This window comes from Chiloscyllium plagiosum, unplaced genomic scaffold, assembly GCF_037043375.1.
Source record: "Chiloscyllium plagiosum isolate Xiang-an unplaced genomic scaffold, Cpla_swu_hap1 HiC_scaffold_13, whole genome shotgun sequence".
Lineage (NCBI taxonomy): Eukaryota > Metazoa > Chordata > Chondrichthyes > Orectolobiformes > Hemiscylliidae > Chiloscyllium > Chiloscyllium plagiosum.
The window spans coordinates 83,456,604-83,474,963 of record NW_028270151.1 but is presented as its reverse complement, the minus strand read 5'-3'; the positions used below and the strand labels follow the sequence as shown (position 1 = coordinate 83,474,963).

At 48.1% G+C, this 18,360-nt stretch overlaps 1 protein-coding gene across 3 annotated transcripts in view; it reads left to right on the top strand.

Annotated features, from left to right (window-relative positions):
- dzip1l (DAZ interacting zinc finger protein 1-like) overlaps nt 1-18,360 on the top strand; it is a 208,655-nt gene that overhangs the window by 14,320 nt on the left and 175,975 nt on the right. For all 3 annotated transcript variants that reach the window (XM_087993855.1, XM_087993854.1, XM_087993852.1), the window contains 4 exons: nt 469-1,041; nt 5,558-5,642; nt 8,301-8,425; nt 14,355-14,516. In XM_087993855.1, the coding sequence (XP_087849981.1) occupies nt 544-1,041; nt 5,558-5,642; nt 8,301-8,425; nt 14,355-14,516 (870 nt within the window). In that variant the 5' untranslated portion in view covers nt 469-543. The remainder of the gene's footprint in view (nt 1-468; nt 1,042-5,557; nt 5,643-8,300; nt 8,426-14,354; nt 14,517-18,360) is intronic.

Sequence of the window (18,360 nt, the reverse complement as noted above, 5' to 3'; positions counted from 1 at the left end):
ACCCAGAACAAAGTTAATTCGAGTAAAAATGATTGTACACAACATCTCAACAGTAAACTGGGTTTGGGTAAATATATTTTGTGGTCATTCAATTGAACAACAAGTAAATTTACACTGAGGTAAATAAAGTAAAAATAACTATAATTGTTGGACAAATATGAGAGTAAACTTTGCAGTATTTGTGGTACATAATGTTTGCCGGTTTGTTGAGAGTGTTGGTTTATAAGATGCTATTGGTTAAAACTAACTCTGCTGTACACTACTTATAGTGGGACTATGAGAGGGAAGAAGGGATGGGGAGGAACAAAAGATGCCTTGAATATTTCTTTGGTTAACTGAGGGGGTTGAGTTGGTGTATCGGGTCTGCTCGGGAGAGGGGAGGGTTAAGGGTTAAATCTGTGTGGAGACTGCTGTTTGAAACAAAAGTTGGCTCCTCTGACTGTGTGTTGTTTCCTCCCTCTCTTGTAGCCTTTTCTCAGCAACGTTTATTATCCCCCGCAATTTTACTGGGAGAGACCGCAGCATTGCCGAGTGGCAGAGTTCATGATAGCACCGCAGGGCGTGTACACAGGAACAGGGATGGGCTTTGGAGCATTGTCGCTGGGCACTGCTTTCAAATTCCGGTCAAGGCACGAAGGTGTGGACTGGAGGCGATTCAGCGCCATCGATGTGGACAGGGTGGCCAGAGAACTGGACGTTGCCACCCTCCAGGAGAACATCATGAGCGTGACCTTTTGCAACCTGGACTCCGAGAGGTGCCAGTGGTGCCAGAACGCCGTGGACCCGGTCCTGCTGAAGGTGTTCAAGCTGGCCCAGCTGAACACAGAGTATCTGCTGCACTCTCAGGAGCTCTTCACCAGCAGCATCCAGGCACTGGAGGAGCAGCTGCAGACTCTGACTGAAGAACTGGAGAAGAGCAAGCAGGAAATGGTCAAGCAGGCGGAGGAGCTGAAGGCTGTGAAGGAGGAAAGCCGACGGCGGAAGAAGATGATCACGACTCTTCAGCTCCTTGTACAGGCAGGAGCCAATAACTATCACAAGGTATCTCTACCTCAGCGCCAACTGCGAAGGGTGGGTTTGATTAGTGCGAGAGACAGAGGGTTGGAAAACTGTTTAATCACGATACCTATCCATCATCCTTTGAATTCCATCCCTATGAGCACATAATCAAAGTTTGTGAGAATCTCATAACGTACATAGTAACAGAAAGGAGGTGCAGGGCTTTATAACGGTCTTCTGTCTCTTCGGATTCCAAGATGGCAGCCAGCTGAAAAACACTGTCATGTATTATGCAGAAACTTGTCTCTAGGTTGTTTGACGAAGAAATGGAGGCCATTTCTGCTTGGAGAAGGTAGGTTAGCTGAGTTGGTGGGGTGGCTGGTTTGCTGATGCTAAGTGACACCAGTAGGGCGGCATGATGGCTCAGTGGTTAGCACAGCATCAGGGACCCAGGTTCGGTTCTAGTGACTGTCTGTGTGGAGTTTGCACATTCTCCCGTGTCTGATATGGGGTGAAGAAGGCATTTGGCACACTTGCCTTTATTGATCAGAACATTGAGTACAGGAGTTGGGACATCATGTTACAGTTGTACAAGACATTGGTGAGGCCACTTGTGGAGTACTGTGTGTAATTCTGGATGCCTTGCTATAGGAAGGATTTTATTAAACTGTAAAGGGGACAGAGAAGATTTACAAAGATGTTACCAAGACTGGAAGTTTTGAGTTATAAGGAGAGATTCTGAATTGGCTGGGGCTTTTTCCCTAGAGCATTGGAGGCTGAAGGGTGACCTTATAGAACTTTATAAAATCATGAGGAGCATTGATAACTTGAATAGCTAAAGTCTTTTTCCTAGGAAAGGGGAGTCCAAAACTTTAGGGCATAGGTTTAAGGTAAGAGGGAAAAGATTTAAAAGAAACCTGAGGGACAACTTTTTCATAGAGGGTGGTGTGTGTATTGGAAGAGCCCCCAGAGGAGGTGGTAGAGGTGGATACAGTTGCAAGGATTGTAACAAGATCAGACAGATGGACCTCATAGAATATGATTTCCCTGATTGGGGCTGTTAATCTGGTTCAATCAGGGAGCTGTGGCTGACAGATAAAAACAGGAGTGTCGGGATTTGAAGTTCCTCATTTCCCTGAAAACTGGTTGAATGTTAGGGTTTGGGGCCTGGCTTTGCCATTCCTCTCCCCTGTAAAATTGCTGTTTCTCTGTATACAGCTGTTAATGTTAATTGTTTTGTAAACTGTGAATTGTTTAATAAAATAAAAAAAAACAGGAGTGTCAGGGAAGGAGGGCTCTGCAGCAAATAGGATTCTACTAATCCCAGCTGCTTTGCCTCTCAATGTCCACCTCTCTGAAACACCATTTTGTACCATCATAGGGAATTCCCAGACCAGGGAATTTATGGTCAGTTGTCAATACCTCGGAATATCAAGATGCTGAGTGAGGCTGGCGATTGTAGTGGTGTGAGTGCAGAACACATCTGGTACAAACACTGGCCCAAGTCCGCCAGTGTCTGGATCGTGGAGAGCAGATGTAGGTCCCCGAGGAATTCCCGATGCACCGACTCTGGGAATTGCCTGAGGAGCTTTAATTTCTGATGGGACATTCCCCAGGTCTGTCTGAAAAAGTCTTTGATTCTCAGCTAAGGTTCGAGTCTTCAGACAAGACTGTGGTACTCACCTGGATAGCTGCCCAAGAAATGTTCGAAAACTCTGAGTCTGTCTTCTGGTTCAAAACTGAATCACTGGTCCACTGCTGTTTGTCATGTATGTAAATGATTTGGATGTGAAAGCAGGAGGAATGGTTCGTAAGTTTGCAGATGACACCAAAATAAGTGATGTAGTGGACAGTGAAGAAGGTTATCTCAGTGTATGAGGGGACCTTGATCAGATGGGCTGATAACTGAGGAGCGATAGACGGAGTTTAATTTAGATAAATGTGAGGTGTTGCATTTTAGTAAGGCAAATCAGGGCCGGACTTATACAATTAATGGGAAGGTCCTAGGGAGTGCTGCTGAACAATTGATCTTGGGGTGCAGGTTCATAGTTCTTGAAGATGGAGTCGCAGGTAAATAGGGTAATTAAGAAGGTGTTTGGTATGCTTGCCTTTATTGATCAGTGCATTGAGTATAGGAGTTGGGAGGTCATGCTGTGGCTGTACAGGACATTGATTAGGCCACTTTTGGAATGCTGCTTTATATTCTGAACTCCCTGCTCTATGAAAGATGTTGTTAAGTTTGAATGGGTTCAGAAAAGATTTACAAGGATGTTGCCAGAGTTGGAGGATTTGAGCTATAGGGAGAGGCTGAATAGGCTGGGGCTGTTTTCCCTGGAGCGTCGGAGGCTGAGGGGTGATCTTATGGAGGTTTATCAAATCATCTGGGGCATGGATGGGATAAATGGACAGAGTCTTTTTTCCCAAGGTAGGGGAGTCCACAACTAGAAAGCATAAGGTTTAGGGTGAGAGGGGAAAGATTTAAAAGAGACCTAAGTGGTAACTTTTTCACGCAGAGGGTGTTGTGTATATGGAATGAGCTGCCAGAGGATGTGGTGAAGGCTGGTACAATTACAACATTTAAAAGGCATCTGGATGGGTATATGAATAAGAAAGGTTTGGAGGGATATGGGCCAAGTGCTGTCAAATGAGACTAGGTTTATTTATGATATCTGGTTGGCATAGAGAGTTGGATGGAAGGGTCTGTTTCCATGTAGTACAACTCAATGACTGTAACTCCCCCCCCGCCTTAACTACCACACTGGACAATAACCTTACCTTATGGCAGTGAGTGTCATTGAAAAGGGATCTGCCCCCCTCTAAACTGCGTGGCTTTCTGCATAATGTGGAATTATTCCATGTGGGTAGTGTGTTTATGTGATCAGTGTCAGACGCAGGGGTCGTGAGGTTATTTGGAAGATTTGGACCAATAAACAAACAGGGATTTATTGTTGTAAGGCATGTAATTAAGGGCAAGTAGTTCATTCAAAAATGCACGAGTTAATTCTGTTAAGGTGCAAGTATTGCTGGAAGAATAGGGCACAGTAAAGCTCTTTGCCTGAGCACTCTTCAGGATACATCGCAGGAATGTAAAAGGAAAATAACATTTATTCTGTCTTATCAAGTCTGAGCTCACCTTGATGAAGGGAAGTTCTAAAAGATGTGAATCAAATCATTTAACCAAATTAACCCTTGAAGGCACAAGGTGGATTTCTAAAAATAAATTCAGATTCCAAGGTCTCACATGAAGTGAGTTGAGGCAATCTCAGTCCAAGTCTTAAGGCTGCATTTTCCCTATTGAATGGCTCGCTCAAGTTGGGACTTTTCCTGACATGGCAGACCCACCTTCATATTCTGCCCCAGGGATTGCGTTCTGCCAGGAGGCAGTTTGGAAGTGGGTCAGTATTGGGATGGCTGGTTATAAAATCTGCCTTGATTCTTTGAGACTGCACTCTAGTTTTCTGAAGGGCTGTTGTGCCCACTAGCCATTACCCCTCCACACACTCCCCATGTAATCTCAGACTTTCCATGTCCCCAATATGCCACCTCCTACCTCAGTGTCCCTGCATGCCACCACCCACTTGCATGATTTTCTATATCAGTTCTCATCCCCACAGCCTGTCACCCAGCATCCGATAGGCAGACATCAGGAATCATGTGGAGATGAAAAAAAATTTCAAGCTATCAATGCATGTTTAAAAAAAGCCCCACTTTCGTGAAATGCATTCGAACATTTTAAATTTCCTCAAATGATTGACCAGTTATAAAGAACAATTGCATTCTATAATCCCATCAAAGACAAATCATCCTTTAATATCCTCTTAAAACTGTCAATTAAAATGTGAACAGACATTTGAAACTCTCTCAAGCATTCATAATAAGCTAAACTGTTAAAAAAGAACAATTCTTGTGGAAATGTCAACACTGAAGTTTATTGAAACTGTAGGAACAGGTAGTTTTTCTCATCACATGCACTCCAATGGCATGTGTTCTTTCATCCGCAACAGCGTTTCTTTTCATTTGTAAAGGGTCGGGGATGTAATTAACTTAGCATCATGACAGTTAAACACAGACCCTATTCACCATTCAAGAGCATTCACGTCTCTGTAAATGTATGACTCCCACACTGTGGTTCAAGGCCTTTGGAACTCCAAAAAGGGGCCTGTTTATTTGTGGCTGAACTGATTTGCGTTACACACTCCACAGATGATGTCCGCTGTTCCACTCTGTGTATACACCTACAGGAACTAGATCATTCCAGCTTGTCACAACATTGGTATTCATACTTGGGAAGTGTATGAAATAGCTGGCCCAAGAATGAGCTACTTTGTACATCTTCTTCTGAGACTGAGATACATCGGTGAGCATACGGAAAGCAGTGTATTGATGTACAGGAGCTGAGGATATTTGACTCGCACTGTGTGTTAATAATGGAAAGTTCACCACTGTAATTATCTGTCTTGTGATTGTTGAAGCATGTCAGGTAAAGTCTGCTTGTTTCATTGGGTTGGGGGTTACTCACCCTTTTTCTGCCATTAATTTTATTTTCTTTTCCTTACAGTGCCAGTTTTGTGACAAGGCATTCCTGAACTACTCCTTCCTCCAGGGACATGTTGAGCGTCGGCACCCAGAGATTACTGAGGCTGGTAAGAGAGAGAGAGGTCCTTCTCACCTTTCCACTCAGGACCTGAAACCAGAAAGGAATGTGCTGGAAGCCGCGGAACCTCACTTAGAGACAGGCCCTTTGGCCCAAACTGGTCCCTGCCGACCAAAATGTCTGTCCATGCTAACCCTATTTCCCTGCACTTGGCCCATATCCTCCTAAACCTTTCCTATCCATTTATTTGTCTCAGTACCTTATAAATGTTGTTAATGTACCTGCCTCAACCACTTCAACTGGCACTCATTCCACGTGTGTACCACCCTCTGTGTAAAAATGTTGCCCCTTAGTGTCCCTTTTATATTTACTCCTCTAACCTTAAACTGATGCCCTTTAGATCATGATTCCCCAACCTTGAGAAAAAGACTGAGTGCATTCACCCTACCCATGCCTCTTATGATCTTATAGACCTCTATAAGGTCCCCCCCCTCAGTCTCCTACGCTCTAAAGAAAAATGTCCGAACTTGACCAACCTCTCCCTATAATTCAGATTGTTGATTCCTGGTTAAATCTTCCTTCTGCACTCTTTCCAGTTTAATAACATTCTTCCTATAGTAAGGTGACCAAAACTGAACACAGTACTCCAAGGGCAGCTTCACCAACATCTTGTAGCACTGTAACATAACTTCCCAACTGCTATACTCAATGCCCTGACTTTAGCGCTATTGGCCAGCGAACGTTTCAGGAGCTGTCCTTAGCATTCTCTGTTAGAAACCTCTCGAGCAGAAGTAGACCATTTGGCCCATCGAGCCCATTCCACCGTTCAACAGATCATGGATAATCCTCTAACACATCGCCATACTCCCTCCTGCTTGCTCCCCATAGCCATTGACATCTTTAGCTTTGAGAACTCTATTTAACTCTTTCTTAAGCATATCCAGTAATTAGCCCTCTTGAACATAGACCCTAGAAACTTGGAGCAAGAGTAGGCCATTCGGCCCTTCCAGCCTGCTCTGCCATTCAGTATGACCATAGCTATCGTAGTGCCATTTTCCCTCTTTCTGCCCATGCCCCTTAATCCCCTTGATATCTAAACAAGTGTAAACTCTTTCTCAAGTCTATTCAGTGACTTGTCCTCCTCTGCATTCTATACCTGTATAGAATTGCACAGGTTGACCACACTTAGAGTGAAGACTTTTTTTTCTCATCTTGGTCCTAAGTAAGCTGCCACTCTGACCTTTGGTTCTAAAGTTCCCAACCAGCGAATGCATTCTCCCTGCATCTAGTCTTTCAAGCCTTGTTAGAATTCTATTCATTTCAGTCAGATCCTCTCTAATCCTTCTTAATTCTGATGAAGCCAGGCCAACTGAAAACAATCTGTCCTCTGTGGTAGTGAATAACCTTCTGTGGTAGAGAATTCCACAGGTTCACACCCTCTGAGTGAAGAACATTCTGATTTAATTTGATTTGATTTATACTTTTGTATTAACTGTGTCTGAATACATGTGACACTAATAAATCACATCAAATTCTCCTCACCTCAGTTCAAAATGGCCTACTCTGTACCTCGAGACCGTGACAGTGTTCTTGTTTGGGTTTTAAGCATCTGTATTTTGTTTTTAAATCAACCTGTTCGGACATGTTGTGACTCATCACCACACCCTGACGTGGATTTAGAACCTGGGCCTCCTGTCCCAGAGGTATGGCCACCACGAGAGCCTATTCTGCACTTTGTTCCTGCTTATTATTTCCATAACTGATTTGGCTTGTTGCTACACATTTCCACAGCTCTCTCACCCTTTCCTTAATTGGTTCTTAAAATGTTGGGAAGTATGTGTTTAACTACCTCAGTAAGAGGCAACACCAGACTATGGAACTGGAGTCCTCTCAGGGAGGGGCTCAGGGCCCCTTCCATGAAAGGCACTGGTGAACTAGTTGGAATCCTTATGCCATCTACAATCTTTTAGGTTGATTTAATTACCTGCAGCTTGCATTTACCTAGCACCTTTACTGTACCCTTTTGTCTTACTCAAGTATTACATCTCCTCTTGTGACCCCAGGATTCTGGCTTCCTGAACAATTATGCTCCTCTCTTCTGCACTGTCACTCACACTTCTCTCTCTCTCTTTCCCCCTCCTCATTGTCTCCCCTCCCCTGTCTCTAGCCTCATTCTGCCTCCAGCTGGTCTTCAGCCCCTTTCCACTTCTGACATTTGTTATCTCCTCCCATGTCCAACTCTAGCTCACCTGGACTTCCTCTAGATTCTGCTCCCCATCCCCTTGCCAAATCTCTGCCTTCAGCGTCTCTCCCCACCTCTTGGCCCCTCCTCGCTTCTGCCACGTGTCAAGCCCTTCTGCCCACTTCCAGCCCCACCCATTCCCTCCTGCCCTGTTACCCACCACCTGTCCAGTTTCCCATCTCCAGCTCCTTCCTCTCACCTCCTGCCGTTCCTCACTTCCGGGCCTATTTCCCCAACCTCTCAAGCTCCGTCTCCCAAATATCAACATTCCCCTCCGCCGTCACTTCAGCTGTCACCGGTCCGTCCCTGATCACCTTCCCCCCCCGCCCCCCCCAACGCGATTTAGTCAGAGCAATGACTGGAAACTCTTGTGAAGGTAGACCTGCTGGTACGTGGGTGTGATGTGGCCTCTTGAGATTGTCTCGCTTCACCCTCAACTCAGCCTTTGTTGTGCTTTTCTTTCAGAGAGGAAGAAGAAGCACCGGACGGAGCAGATTGAGGATGAGATCCGGGAGCTCCGGGAGCGGCTGCAGATCAGCCAATCACAGCTCCGGCTCGAGAGGGAGGCTGATTCTCTCCGCCGTGGCCAGGTCAGCGGTCAGCAGCCTCACGCTCATCGCACTGACACAAGACCCTCCATAATAGGAACTCCATAGAAACCTGCCCATACACTTGGTCTTACTCTTCTGTTGAATGTGGGCGTCATTGGCTGGGCCAGCATTTATTGCCCGTCCCCGTTACCCTTGAGAAAGTGGCGGTGAGCTGCCTCTTTGAACCACCACAGTGCACCTGCTGTGGTTTGACCCACAATGCCATTAGAGAGGGAATTCCGAGATAATGACCCAGTGACAGTGAAGGAACAGCCATATATTTCCGAGTCAGGAGTGGTGAGTGGTTTGGAGGGAAACTTGCAGGTGCTGGTTTTCCCATGTATCTGCTGCCCTTGTCCTTCTAGGTGGAATTGGTTTGGAAAGTGCTGTCTGAGGATCTTTGGTGAATGTTTGCAGTGTATCTTGAAGATAGTAAACACTGCTGAGTGTCTGTGGTGGGGGGAGTGAATGTTTGCGGATGTGGCCTCAATGAAGAGGCTGCTTTGTCTTGGATGGTGTCAAGCTTCATGAGTGTTTTTGGAGTTGCACTCATCCAGGCAAGTGGGGACTATTCCATCACACTCCTGACTTGTGCCTTTGGACAGGCCTTGGGGAGTCAGGAAGTGAGTTACCTGCTGCACAATTCCTCTAACCTGCTCTTGTGACCACTGTGTTCATGTGGTGAGTCCAGTTGAGTTTCTGGTCAATGGTAGCCTCCAGGCTATGGATAGTGGGAGTTTCAGTGATAGTAACACCATTGAATGTCAAGAACGGTGATTAGATTGTCTCTTATTGGTGATGGTCATTGTTTGGTATTTGTGTGGCATGAATGTTACTTGCCACTTGTCAGCCCAAGCCTGGATATTGTCCAGATCTTGTTGCATTTGAGCACGGACTGCTTCAGGACCTGAAGAGTTGCGAATGGTGCTGAGCATTGTGCAATTATCGGCAAACCTCCCCACTTCTGACTTTATGATGGAGCGAAGGTCATCGATGAAGCGGCTGAGGACACTCCCCTGAGGGGACTCTTGCAGAGATGTCCTGGAGCTGAGATGACTGACCTCCAACAACCACAGCCATCTTCCTATGTGCTAGGGATGAGTCCACCTAGTGGAGAGTTTGCATCCTGATACTGATTGATTCCAGTTTTGTGAGGGCTCCTTGCTGCCACACTCAGTCGAATGCAGCCTTGATGTCAATGGCCATCACTCTTACTTGGCCTCCAGAACTCATCTCCTTAGTCCATGTTTGAACCAAGGCTGTAATGAGGTCAGGAGCTGAGTGACCCTGGTGGAACCCAAACTGGGCGTCACTGAGCAGGTTATTGCTGAACAGGTACTGCTCAATAGTACTGTTGGTGACACCTTCCATCACTTTACTGATGGTCAAGAGTAGACTGATGGGGCGGTAATTGGCCGAGCTGGGTTTGACCTGCTTTTTGTGTACACAGTATACCTGGGCAATTTTGCACATTGTCAGGTAGATATAAATAATCTGGACCACAAGTCTTGCACACTGTTACTGGAATGTTCTGGGCCTTTGTAGTATTCAGTGTCTTCAGCCGTTTCTTGATGTCACTTGGAGCAGTATTCCCTCTGGGCTGTGTAACTGCATTTATGGGCGGCACGGTGGCACAGTGGTTATAACTGCTGCCTCACAGCGCCAGAGACCCGGGTTCAATTCCCGCCTCAGGCGACTAACTGTGTGGAGTTTGCACGTTCTCCCCGTGTCTCCGTGGGTTTCCTCTGGGTGCTCCGGTTTCCTCCCACAGTCCAAAGATGTGCAGGTCAGGTGAATTGGCCATGCTAAATTGCCCGTAGTGTTAGGTAAGGGGTAAACGTAAGGGTATGGGTGGGTGGCGCTTCGGCGGGGCGGTGTGGACTTGTTGGGCCGAAGGGCCTGTTTCCACACTGTAAGTAATCTAATCTAATCTAATCTAATCTAATCTAATCTAATCTAATCTAATAGCTGCACAACTTATCCAAGATTCTTCCAAGATCCTGTGCTTGCCGAGTGGTGTGATCCGTGTGCCGTGCATTGACTTCCAGTTTCGGAAGTTGCTGGTGCACACGGATATCTGACGTCTGCACACTGATTAAAACATTAGAGGGACTATTGATCTCGAGTGAATTGAATTGGCTGAAGACTGGGCTGTGTCATGCTAGGTACCTCTAGAGGAGGCCAAGATGGATCATCCACTCGGCACTTCTGGCTGAAGATTGCTGTGAATCCTTCAGCCTTGTCTTTTGCGCTGATGTGCTGAGCTCTTCCAACGTTGAGCTTGGTGATATTTGTGGAGCCTCTGCCTCCAGTGAGTTGTTTAATTATCCACCACAATTAATGACTGGATATGGCAGAACCCCAGGGCCTAGATCTAATCCATCCCCACAGTGTCAAGGGCAATGACCCTTACCGATGCTGCCGTGGACAGATGCACCTGCAGCCAGCAGACTGGTGAAGGTGAGGTCAAGGAAGTTTTTCCCTCTTGTTGGTTCCCTCACCACCTGCCGCAGAACCTGTCCAGCAGCTATGTCCTTCAGGACCTGACCAGCTCGATTGGTGTTGCTACTGCAGAGCCACTCTTGGTAGTGGATAGTGAAGACCCCCACACAGAGTATATTCTGTGCCATTGTCACCCTCACAGCTTCCTCCTAGTGTTATTCAACATGGAGGATTCATCAGCCAAGGGAGGGCGGTACATGGTAATCAGCAGGTGGTTTCCTTGCCCATGTTTAACCCTGAAGCCATGAGACTTCATTGAGTCTGGAGTCAATGTTGAGGATTTCCAGAGTAACTCCCTCCTGACTGTATCCCACTGTGCCTCCACATCTGCTGGGTCTGTCCTGCTGGTGAGACAGGACATAGCCAGGGATGGTGATTGTATGTCTAGGACATTATAAGGTATGATTCCATGAAAATGACCATGTTGCTTGATTAGTCTGTGAGACAGCTCTCTGAAGTTTGGTGCTAGCCTCCAGTTGTTAGTGAGGAGGACTTTGCAGGGTCAACAGAGCTGTTTCTATTCTGGTCATTTTGGGTGCATAGATCGATATCTGGTGGTCCATTCAGTTTCATTCCTTTGGAATGACTTTGTAATGATTTTATAAAACTCGGTGGCTTGATGGGCCATTCAGAAAGCAGTCAGGAGTCAAGCACATTACTGTGGGACTGGGATCACAAATAGGCCAGACTGGATAGGAAGAGCAGATTTTCTTTCTGAACAGACGCCCTGAGATGGTATCAAGCATCTTGATGGTACCATGCTCCATAGGGTGGAAATCAGAGAGGAAAACTAAGACCAAACCAATCATGGAGAGATGTGGATGCGGTTGTGTTTGAGAAGCATCTGAATGGGAAGGGTTTTGGGAGGGAACTCAAGTACTTACTGCCTGCAAGGCTGAAGGCATGGCCAGCAGGAATGGAGGGAGGGAAATCAGGGATGACGCACAAATCAGGTTAAGGAAGCATGGCAATCCCATAAAGGTGGAGGACTGGAAAGGGTTACAGAGGTAGGGTGTAGAGAGGCCATGGGGAATTGGAAATCGAGGCATTGAGAATAAGTACATGCCATTCAGTACCGAGGTGATGGAGTGTTTGACGGTTGGGGCAGCACGGTGGCTCAGTGGTTAGCACTGCTATCTCACTGCACCAGGCACCAGGGTTCAATCCCACCCTTGGGTAACTGTCTCTGTGTAACTTGTGCACTCTCCCTGTGCATCCGTGGGTTTCCTCAGAGTACTCCTCTAGTTGTGGTTTCCTCCCGCAGTGCAACGATGTGCAGGTTAGCTGGATTGGCCATGGGAAATGGACGGTTACGGGGATAGGGTAGGGGGATGGGTCTGGATGGGATGTCCTTCAGAAGGTCAGTATGGACTCAATGGGCTGAATGACCTGCTTCCACACTGTAGGCATTCTATGGTTCGATTTTCAAGTGTTAGACTGGGAGGAGCTCTTGATTTGTTTAATGTTGGTTACAATCCTAAATATGGTGTCTCTGATGATGGTGTTGACTGAAGTGGCATTGTTGGTACAGGGCAGGCTTAAAGGGCAGGGGATTTCCTTGAGGTCCTGGGAGGCAACAAGGCTGCTGCTGGCAGCTGTGGATGAGTATGTGCCTGCCTGTACAGTTCAGTACTTGGGTTGCCTATTGAAGCCAGTGATGGAGGTTAGAAGTGGCAATTTGAAACTTGAGTTTAGAAAGTCTTGAGCTCTTAGATTTGTCCAGGATGGACCAGCTCCAGCTACGTGGGCATGCGTTGAGGCTAGGGCACAGATGAATGGGTGTACCAAGTAAGTAGAGAAGGACTCTCATCATTTGGGGGCAGTGTAGCATCTCTGGTTGGTTAGTACTAGAAGCGTTTGAAGTCAAGACCAGTTTTCTTGTGGTGGGGGGGGGGGGGGGGGGGCGTGGGGGTGGAATAAGGATGCAGTGGTATGTGTGTCATAGGTGAATACAATCCCCTTTGACCTTCTGTTTCAAGTTTTCTGGTTTGAAGAAATAACATGGTGCCTCACAGTGCCTAGGACCCGGGTTCGATTCCAGCCTTGGGCCACTGTCTGTGCAGAGTTTGCAAGTTCTCCCCTGTGCCTGCATGGGTTTCCTCCGGGTGCTCCAGTATCCTCCCACAACAATGTGCAGGTTAGGTGAATTGGTCATGCTAAATTGCCCATAATGTCCAGGGACATGTAGATTAGATGTGTTAGTCATGGGGAATGTAGAGTCATGGGGATAGGGTAGGGGGACGGGTTTGGGTCAGGGTGGGATGCTCTTTGGTGAGTAGGTGTGGACTTCTAGGCCAAATGGCCTGTTTCCATGGAGTATGAATTCTATGGATTCTGTGATAAAGCTGGAAACATCGAAACAGTTCCAGCTTTTGTTTTCTCACAGTTCATAAAGATATTCACAATATTTTCTTAACACCGTCAGCCCCTGCAATGAAGAACTTAGCATTGAATAAAACCAATGGAGATTTATCTGTTCAAACCCTTTGGACTTACAGCCATATTCATAGAGTCATACAGCATGGAAACAGACCTTCGGTCCAACTCATCTGCGCTGACCAGATATCTCAATCTGAACTAGTCCCATTTGCCAGCACTTGGCCATTATCCCTGTAAACCCTTCCTATTCATAGAGGACTGCAACAGTTCAAGAATGCAGCTCAATAAATGCCAGTAAAGCCTACATCCCACACATGAATAAATAAACAAAAATCCTATCTATGTCCCTCATGATTTTATAAACCAGTAAAAGGTCACCCCTTCAGCCTCTGATGCTCCATTAGAATTAGTCTTTATTATAACGTGCACTCAAATGAGTGCAGTGAAAAGTTTGTAATTTTCACCTCTTGGCACCATCTTAGAGTCAGGGTACCTAGGTACAGGATACCTGAGTATGGGAGCAAAGTCCCAAGCTCTGCATCCTGTCCTCATAACTGAAAACCCCAGCTCTGTCAACATCGTTGTAAATCTTTTCTGCACTCTCAAGTTTTAACGACATTTTTCCTATGTCAAGGAGACCAGAATTGAACCCAGTATTCCAAAAATGGCCTCACCAATGTCCCGTTCAACCACAACAAGACCTCCCAACTCCTGTACTCAGTGCACTGATCAATAAAGGAAAGCATATCAAACACTACCTTCAGTATCGTGTCTACCTGCAACTCCACTTTTAAGGAACTATCAATCTGCACTTCAAGGTCTCTTTGTTCAGCAGCACTCCTCAGGGCCGTACCATTAACTGTATAAGTCCTGCCCTGGTGTGCCTTACTAAAATGCAACACCTCATACTTATTTAGATTAAACTCCATCTGCCACTCCTCAGCCCATTGACCCATCTGTTGTACTCTGAGATGACCTTCTTCACTCTCCACCACACCATCTGCAAACTTACTGACCGTACCTCCGATATTCACACCATCTCAACTAGGAATTGGAAGATTCTCGGAGGAGGGAGGAAGATGTAAAAAAGGAGTTTGAGAACTGGAAGGAGGAAGAAAGGAAAAAATTTTTCCAGGAAATGGAGAGCCTAAGACAGGAGCTCCTGGCAGAATTTCAGGATATTGCGGAGAAGAATCAGTCTATTGAAGCGGTGAGTGAAATACTTTCAGTTGATTCCCGTTGAAGTAGTGACGATGTTTCGTGTGGTGTCAGTGATATACCATTGTCTGGGTCATTAAAGATCATTTAGTTTGGCTGACCCTTGCTAATAACCTGTTTCTGATCTTCATGAACAACCTCTCAGTCTACCTTATCTCACCTGGTTAGTAAGGTTTCCCCGTGTCGGTCTGTGTCCGTGTGTTTCCTATGTCAGTCAGTGTCTGCGTGTTACCTGTGTCGGTCAGTGTCTGTGTGTTCCCCGTGTCGGTCAGTGTCTGCGTGTTCCCTGTGTCGGTCAGTGTCTGTGTGTTCCCTGTGTCAGTCAGTGTCTGCGTGTTACCTGTGTCGGTCAGTGTCTGTGTGTTCCCCGTGTCGGTCAGTGTCTGCGTGTTCCCTGTGTCGGTCAGTGTCTGTGTGTTCCCTGTGTCGGTCAGTGTCTGTGTGTTCCCCGTGTCGGTCAGTGTCTGTGTGTTCCCCGTGTCGGTCAGTGTCTGTGTGTTCCCTGTGTCGGTCAGTGTCTGTGTGTTCCCCGTGTCCGTCAGTGCATGCGTGTTCCCCGTGTCGGTCAGTGTCTGTGTGTTCCCCGTGTCGGTCAGAGTCCGTGTGTTCCCCGCGTCGGTCAGTGTCTGTGTATTCCCCGTGTTGATCAGTGTCTGCGTGTTCCCCGTATCGATCAATGTTTGCGTGCACCCGTGTCGATGAGTGTCTGCGTGTTCGGTCAGTGTCTGTGTGTTCCCCATGTCGATCAGTGTCTGTGTGTTCCTCGTGTCGATCATTGTCTGTGTGTTCCTCGTGTCGATCAGTGTCTGTGTGTTCCCCGTGTCGATCAGTGTCTGTACGTTCCCTGTGTCGATCAGTGTCTGTGTGTTCCCCTTGTTGGTCAGTGTCTGTGTGTTCCCCTTGTTGGTCAGTGTCTGTGTGTTCCCCGTATCGGTCAGTGTCTGTGTGTTCCCCGTATCGGTCAGTGTCTGTGTGTTCCCCGTGTCGATCAGTGTCTGTGTGTTCCCCGTGTCGACCACTGTCTGTGTGTTCCCCGTGTCGATCAGTGTCTGTATGTTCCCTGTGTCGATCAGTGTCTGTATGTTCCCTGTGTCGATCAGTGTCTGTGTGTTCCCCATGTCGATCAGTGTCTGTGTGTTCGACTTGTCGATCAGTGTCTGTGTGTTCCACGAGTCGATCAGTGTCTGTGTGTTCCCCGTGTCGGTCAGTGTCTGTGTGTTCCCCGTGTCGATCAGTGTCTGTGTGTTCCCTGTGTCGATCAGTGTCTTTGTGTTCCCCGTGTCGGTCAGTGTCTGCGTGTTCCCCGTGTCGGTCAATGTCTGCGTGTTCCCCGTGTCGGTCAATGTCTGCGTGTTCCCCGTGTCGGTCAGTGTCTGTGTGTTCCTCGTGTCGATCAGTGTCTGTGTGTTCCTCGTTTCGATCAGTGTCTGTGTGTTCCCCTTGTCGGTCAGTGTCTGTGTGTTCCCCGTGTCGGTCAGTGTCTGTGTGTTCCCCGTGTCGGTCAGTGTCTGTGTGTTCCCCATGTCGGTCAGTGTCTGCGTGTTCCCCGTATCGATCAGTGTCTGTGTGTGCCCCGTGTCGATCAGTGTCTGCGTGTTCGGTCAGTGTCTGTGTGTTCCCTGTGTCGATCAGTGTCTGCGTGCTCCCCGTGTCGGTCAATGTCTGCGTGTTCCCCGTGTCGGTCAGTGTCTGTGTGTTCCTCGTGTCGATCAGTGTCTGTGTGTTCCTCGTTTCGATCAGTGTCTGTGTGTTCCCCTTGTCGGTCAGTGTCTGTGTGTTCCCCTTGTCGGTCAGTGTCTGTGTGTTCCCCGTGTCGGTCAGTGTCTGTGTGTTCCCCGTGTCGGTCAGTGTCTGTGTGTTCCCCGTGTCGGTCAGTGTCTGTGTGTTCCCCGTGTCGGTCAGTGTCTGCGTGTTCCCCGTGTCGGTCAGTGTCTGTGTGTTCTCCCTGTTGGTCAGTGTCTGCGTGTTCCCCATGTCGGTCAGTGTCTGTGTGCACCCGTGTCGATCAGTGTCTGCGTGTTCGGTCAGTGTCTGTGTGTTCGACTTGTCGATCAGTGTCTGTGTGTTCCCTGTGTCGATCATTTCTGTGTGTTCCCAGTGTCTGTAGTACCTGTGTGTTCCATGTGTCTATTAGTGTCTGCGTGTTCCCCGTGTCGATCAGTGTCTGCGTGTTCGGTCAGTGTCTGTGTGTCCCCTATGTCGATCAGTGTCTGTGTGTGCCCCGTATCGTTCAGTGTCTGCGTGCTCCCCGTGTCGATCAGTGTCTGCGTGTTCGGTCAGTGTGTGCGTGTTCCCCGTGTCGATCAGTGTCTGTGTGTTTCCCGTGTCGGTCAGTGTCTGTGTGTTCCCCGTGTCGGTCAGTGTCTGTGTGTTCCCCGTGTCGGTCAGTGTCTGTGTGTGCCCCGTGTCGGTCAGTGTCTGTGTGTTCCCTGTGTCGGTCAGTGTCTGTTTGTTCCCTGTGTCGGTCAGTGTCTGTGTGTTCCCTGTGTCGGTCAGTGTCTGTGTGTTCCCCGTGTCGATCAGTGTCTGTGTGTTCCCCGTGTCGGTCAGTGTCTGTGTGTTCCCCGTGTCGATCAGTGTCTGTGTGTTCTCCCTGTCGGTCAGTGTCTGTGTGTTCCCCGTGTCGGTCAGTGTCTGTGTGCACCCGTGTCAGTCAGTGCCTGTGTGTTCCCCGTGTCGGTCAGTGCCTGTGTGTTCCCCGTGTCGGTCAGTGTCCGTGTGTTCCCCGTGTCTGTCAGTGTCTGTGTGTTCCCCGTGTCGGTCAGTGTCTGTATGTACCCCGTGTCGGTCCGTTTCTGTGTGTTCCCCCTGTCGGTCAGTGTTTGTGTGTTCCCCGTGTCGGTCAGTGTCTGCGTGTTCCCCGTGTCGGTCAGTGTCTGCGTGTTCCCCGTGTCCGACAGTGTCTGTGTGTTCCCCATGTCGGTCAGTGTCTGTGTGTTCCCCCTGTCGGTCAGTGTCTGTGTGTTCCCCGTGTCGATCAGTTTCTGTGTGTTCCCCGTGTCGGTCAGTGTCTGTGTGTTCCCCGTGTCGATCAGTGTCTGTGTGTTCCCCGCATCGGTCAGTGTCTGTGTGTCCCCCGCGTCGGTCAGTGTCTGTGTGTTCCCCGTGTCGATCAGTGTCTGCGTGTTCCCCGTGTCGATCAGGGTCTGTGTGCACCCGTGTCGATGAGTGTCTGCGTGTTCGGTCAGTGTCTGTGTGTTCCATGCGTCTGTCAGTGTCTGTGTGTTCCCCACGTCAGTCAGTGTCTGTGTGTTCCCCGTGTCGATCAGTGTCTGTGTGTTCCCCATGTCGGTCAGTGTCTGTGTTTTCCACGTGTTCATCAGTGTCTGTGTGTTACCAGTGTCCGTCAGTGTCTGTGTGTTCCCTGTGTTGGTCAGTGTCTGTGTGTTCCCTGTGTCGATCAGTGTCTGTGTGTTCCCCATGTCGATCAGTGTCTGTGTGTTCCCCATGTCGATCAGTGTCTGTGTGTTCCCCAAGTCTGTCAGTGTCTGTGTGTTCCCTGTGTCTCTCAGTGTCTGTGTGTTCCCTGTGTCTCTCAGTGTCTGTGTGTTCCCCGTGTCCGTCAGTGTCTGTATATTCCCCGTGTCCGTCAGTGTCTGTGTGTTCCCCGTGTCGGTCAGTGTCTGCGTGTTCTCCGTGTCAATCTGTGTCTGTGTGTTCCCGTGTTGATCAGTTTCTGTGTGTTCCTCGTGTCGATTAGTGTCTGTGTGTTCCCCTTGTCGGTCAGTGTCTGTGTGTTCCCCGTGTCGATCAGTGTCTGTGTGTTCCCCGTGTCGATCAGTGTCTGTGTGTTCCCCTTGTCGGTCAGTGTCTGTGTGTTCCCCTTGTCGATCAGA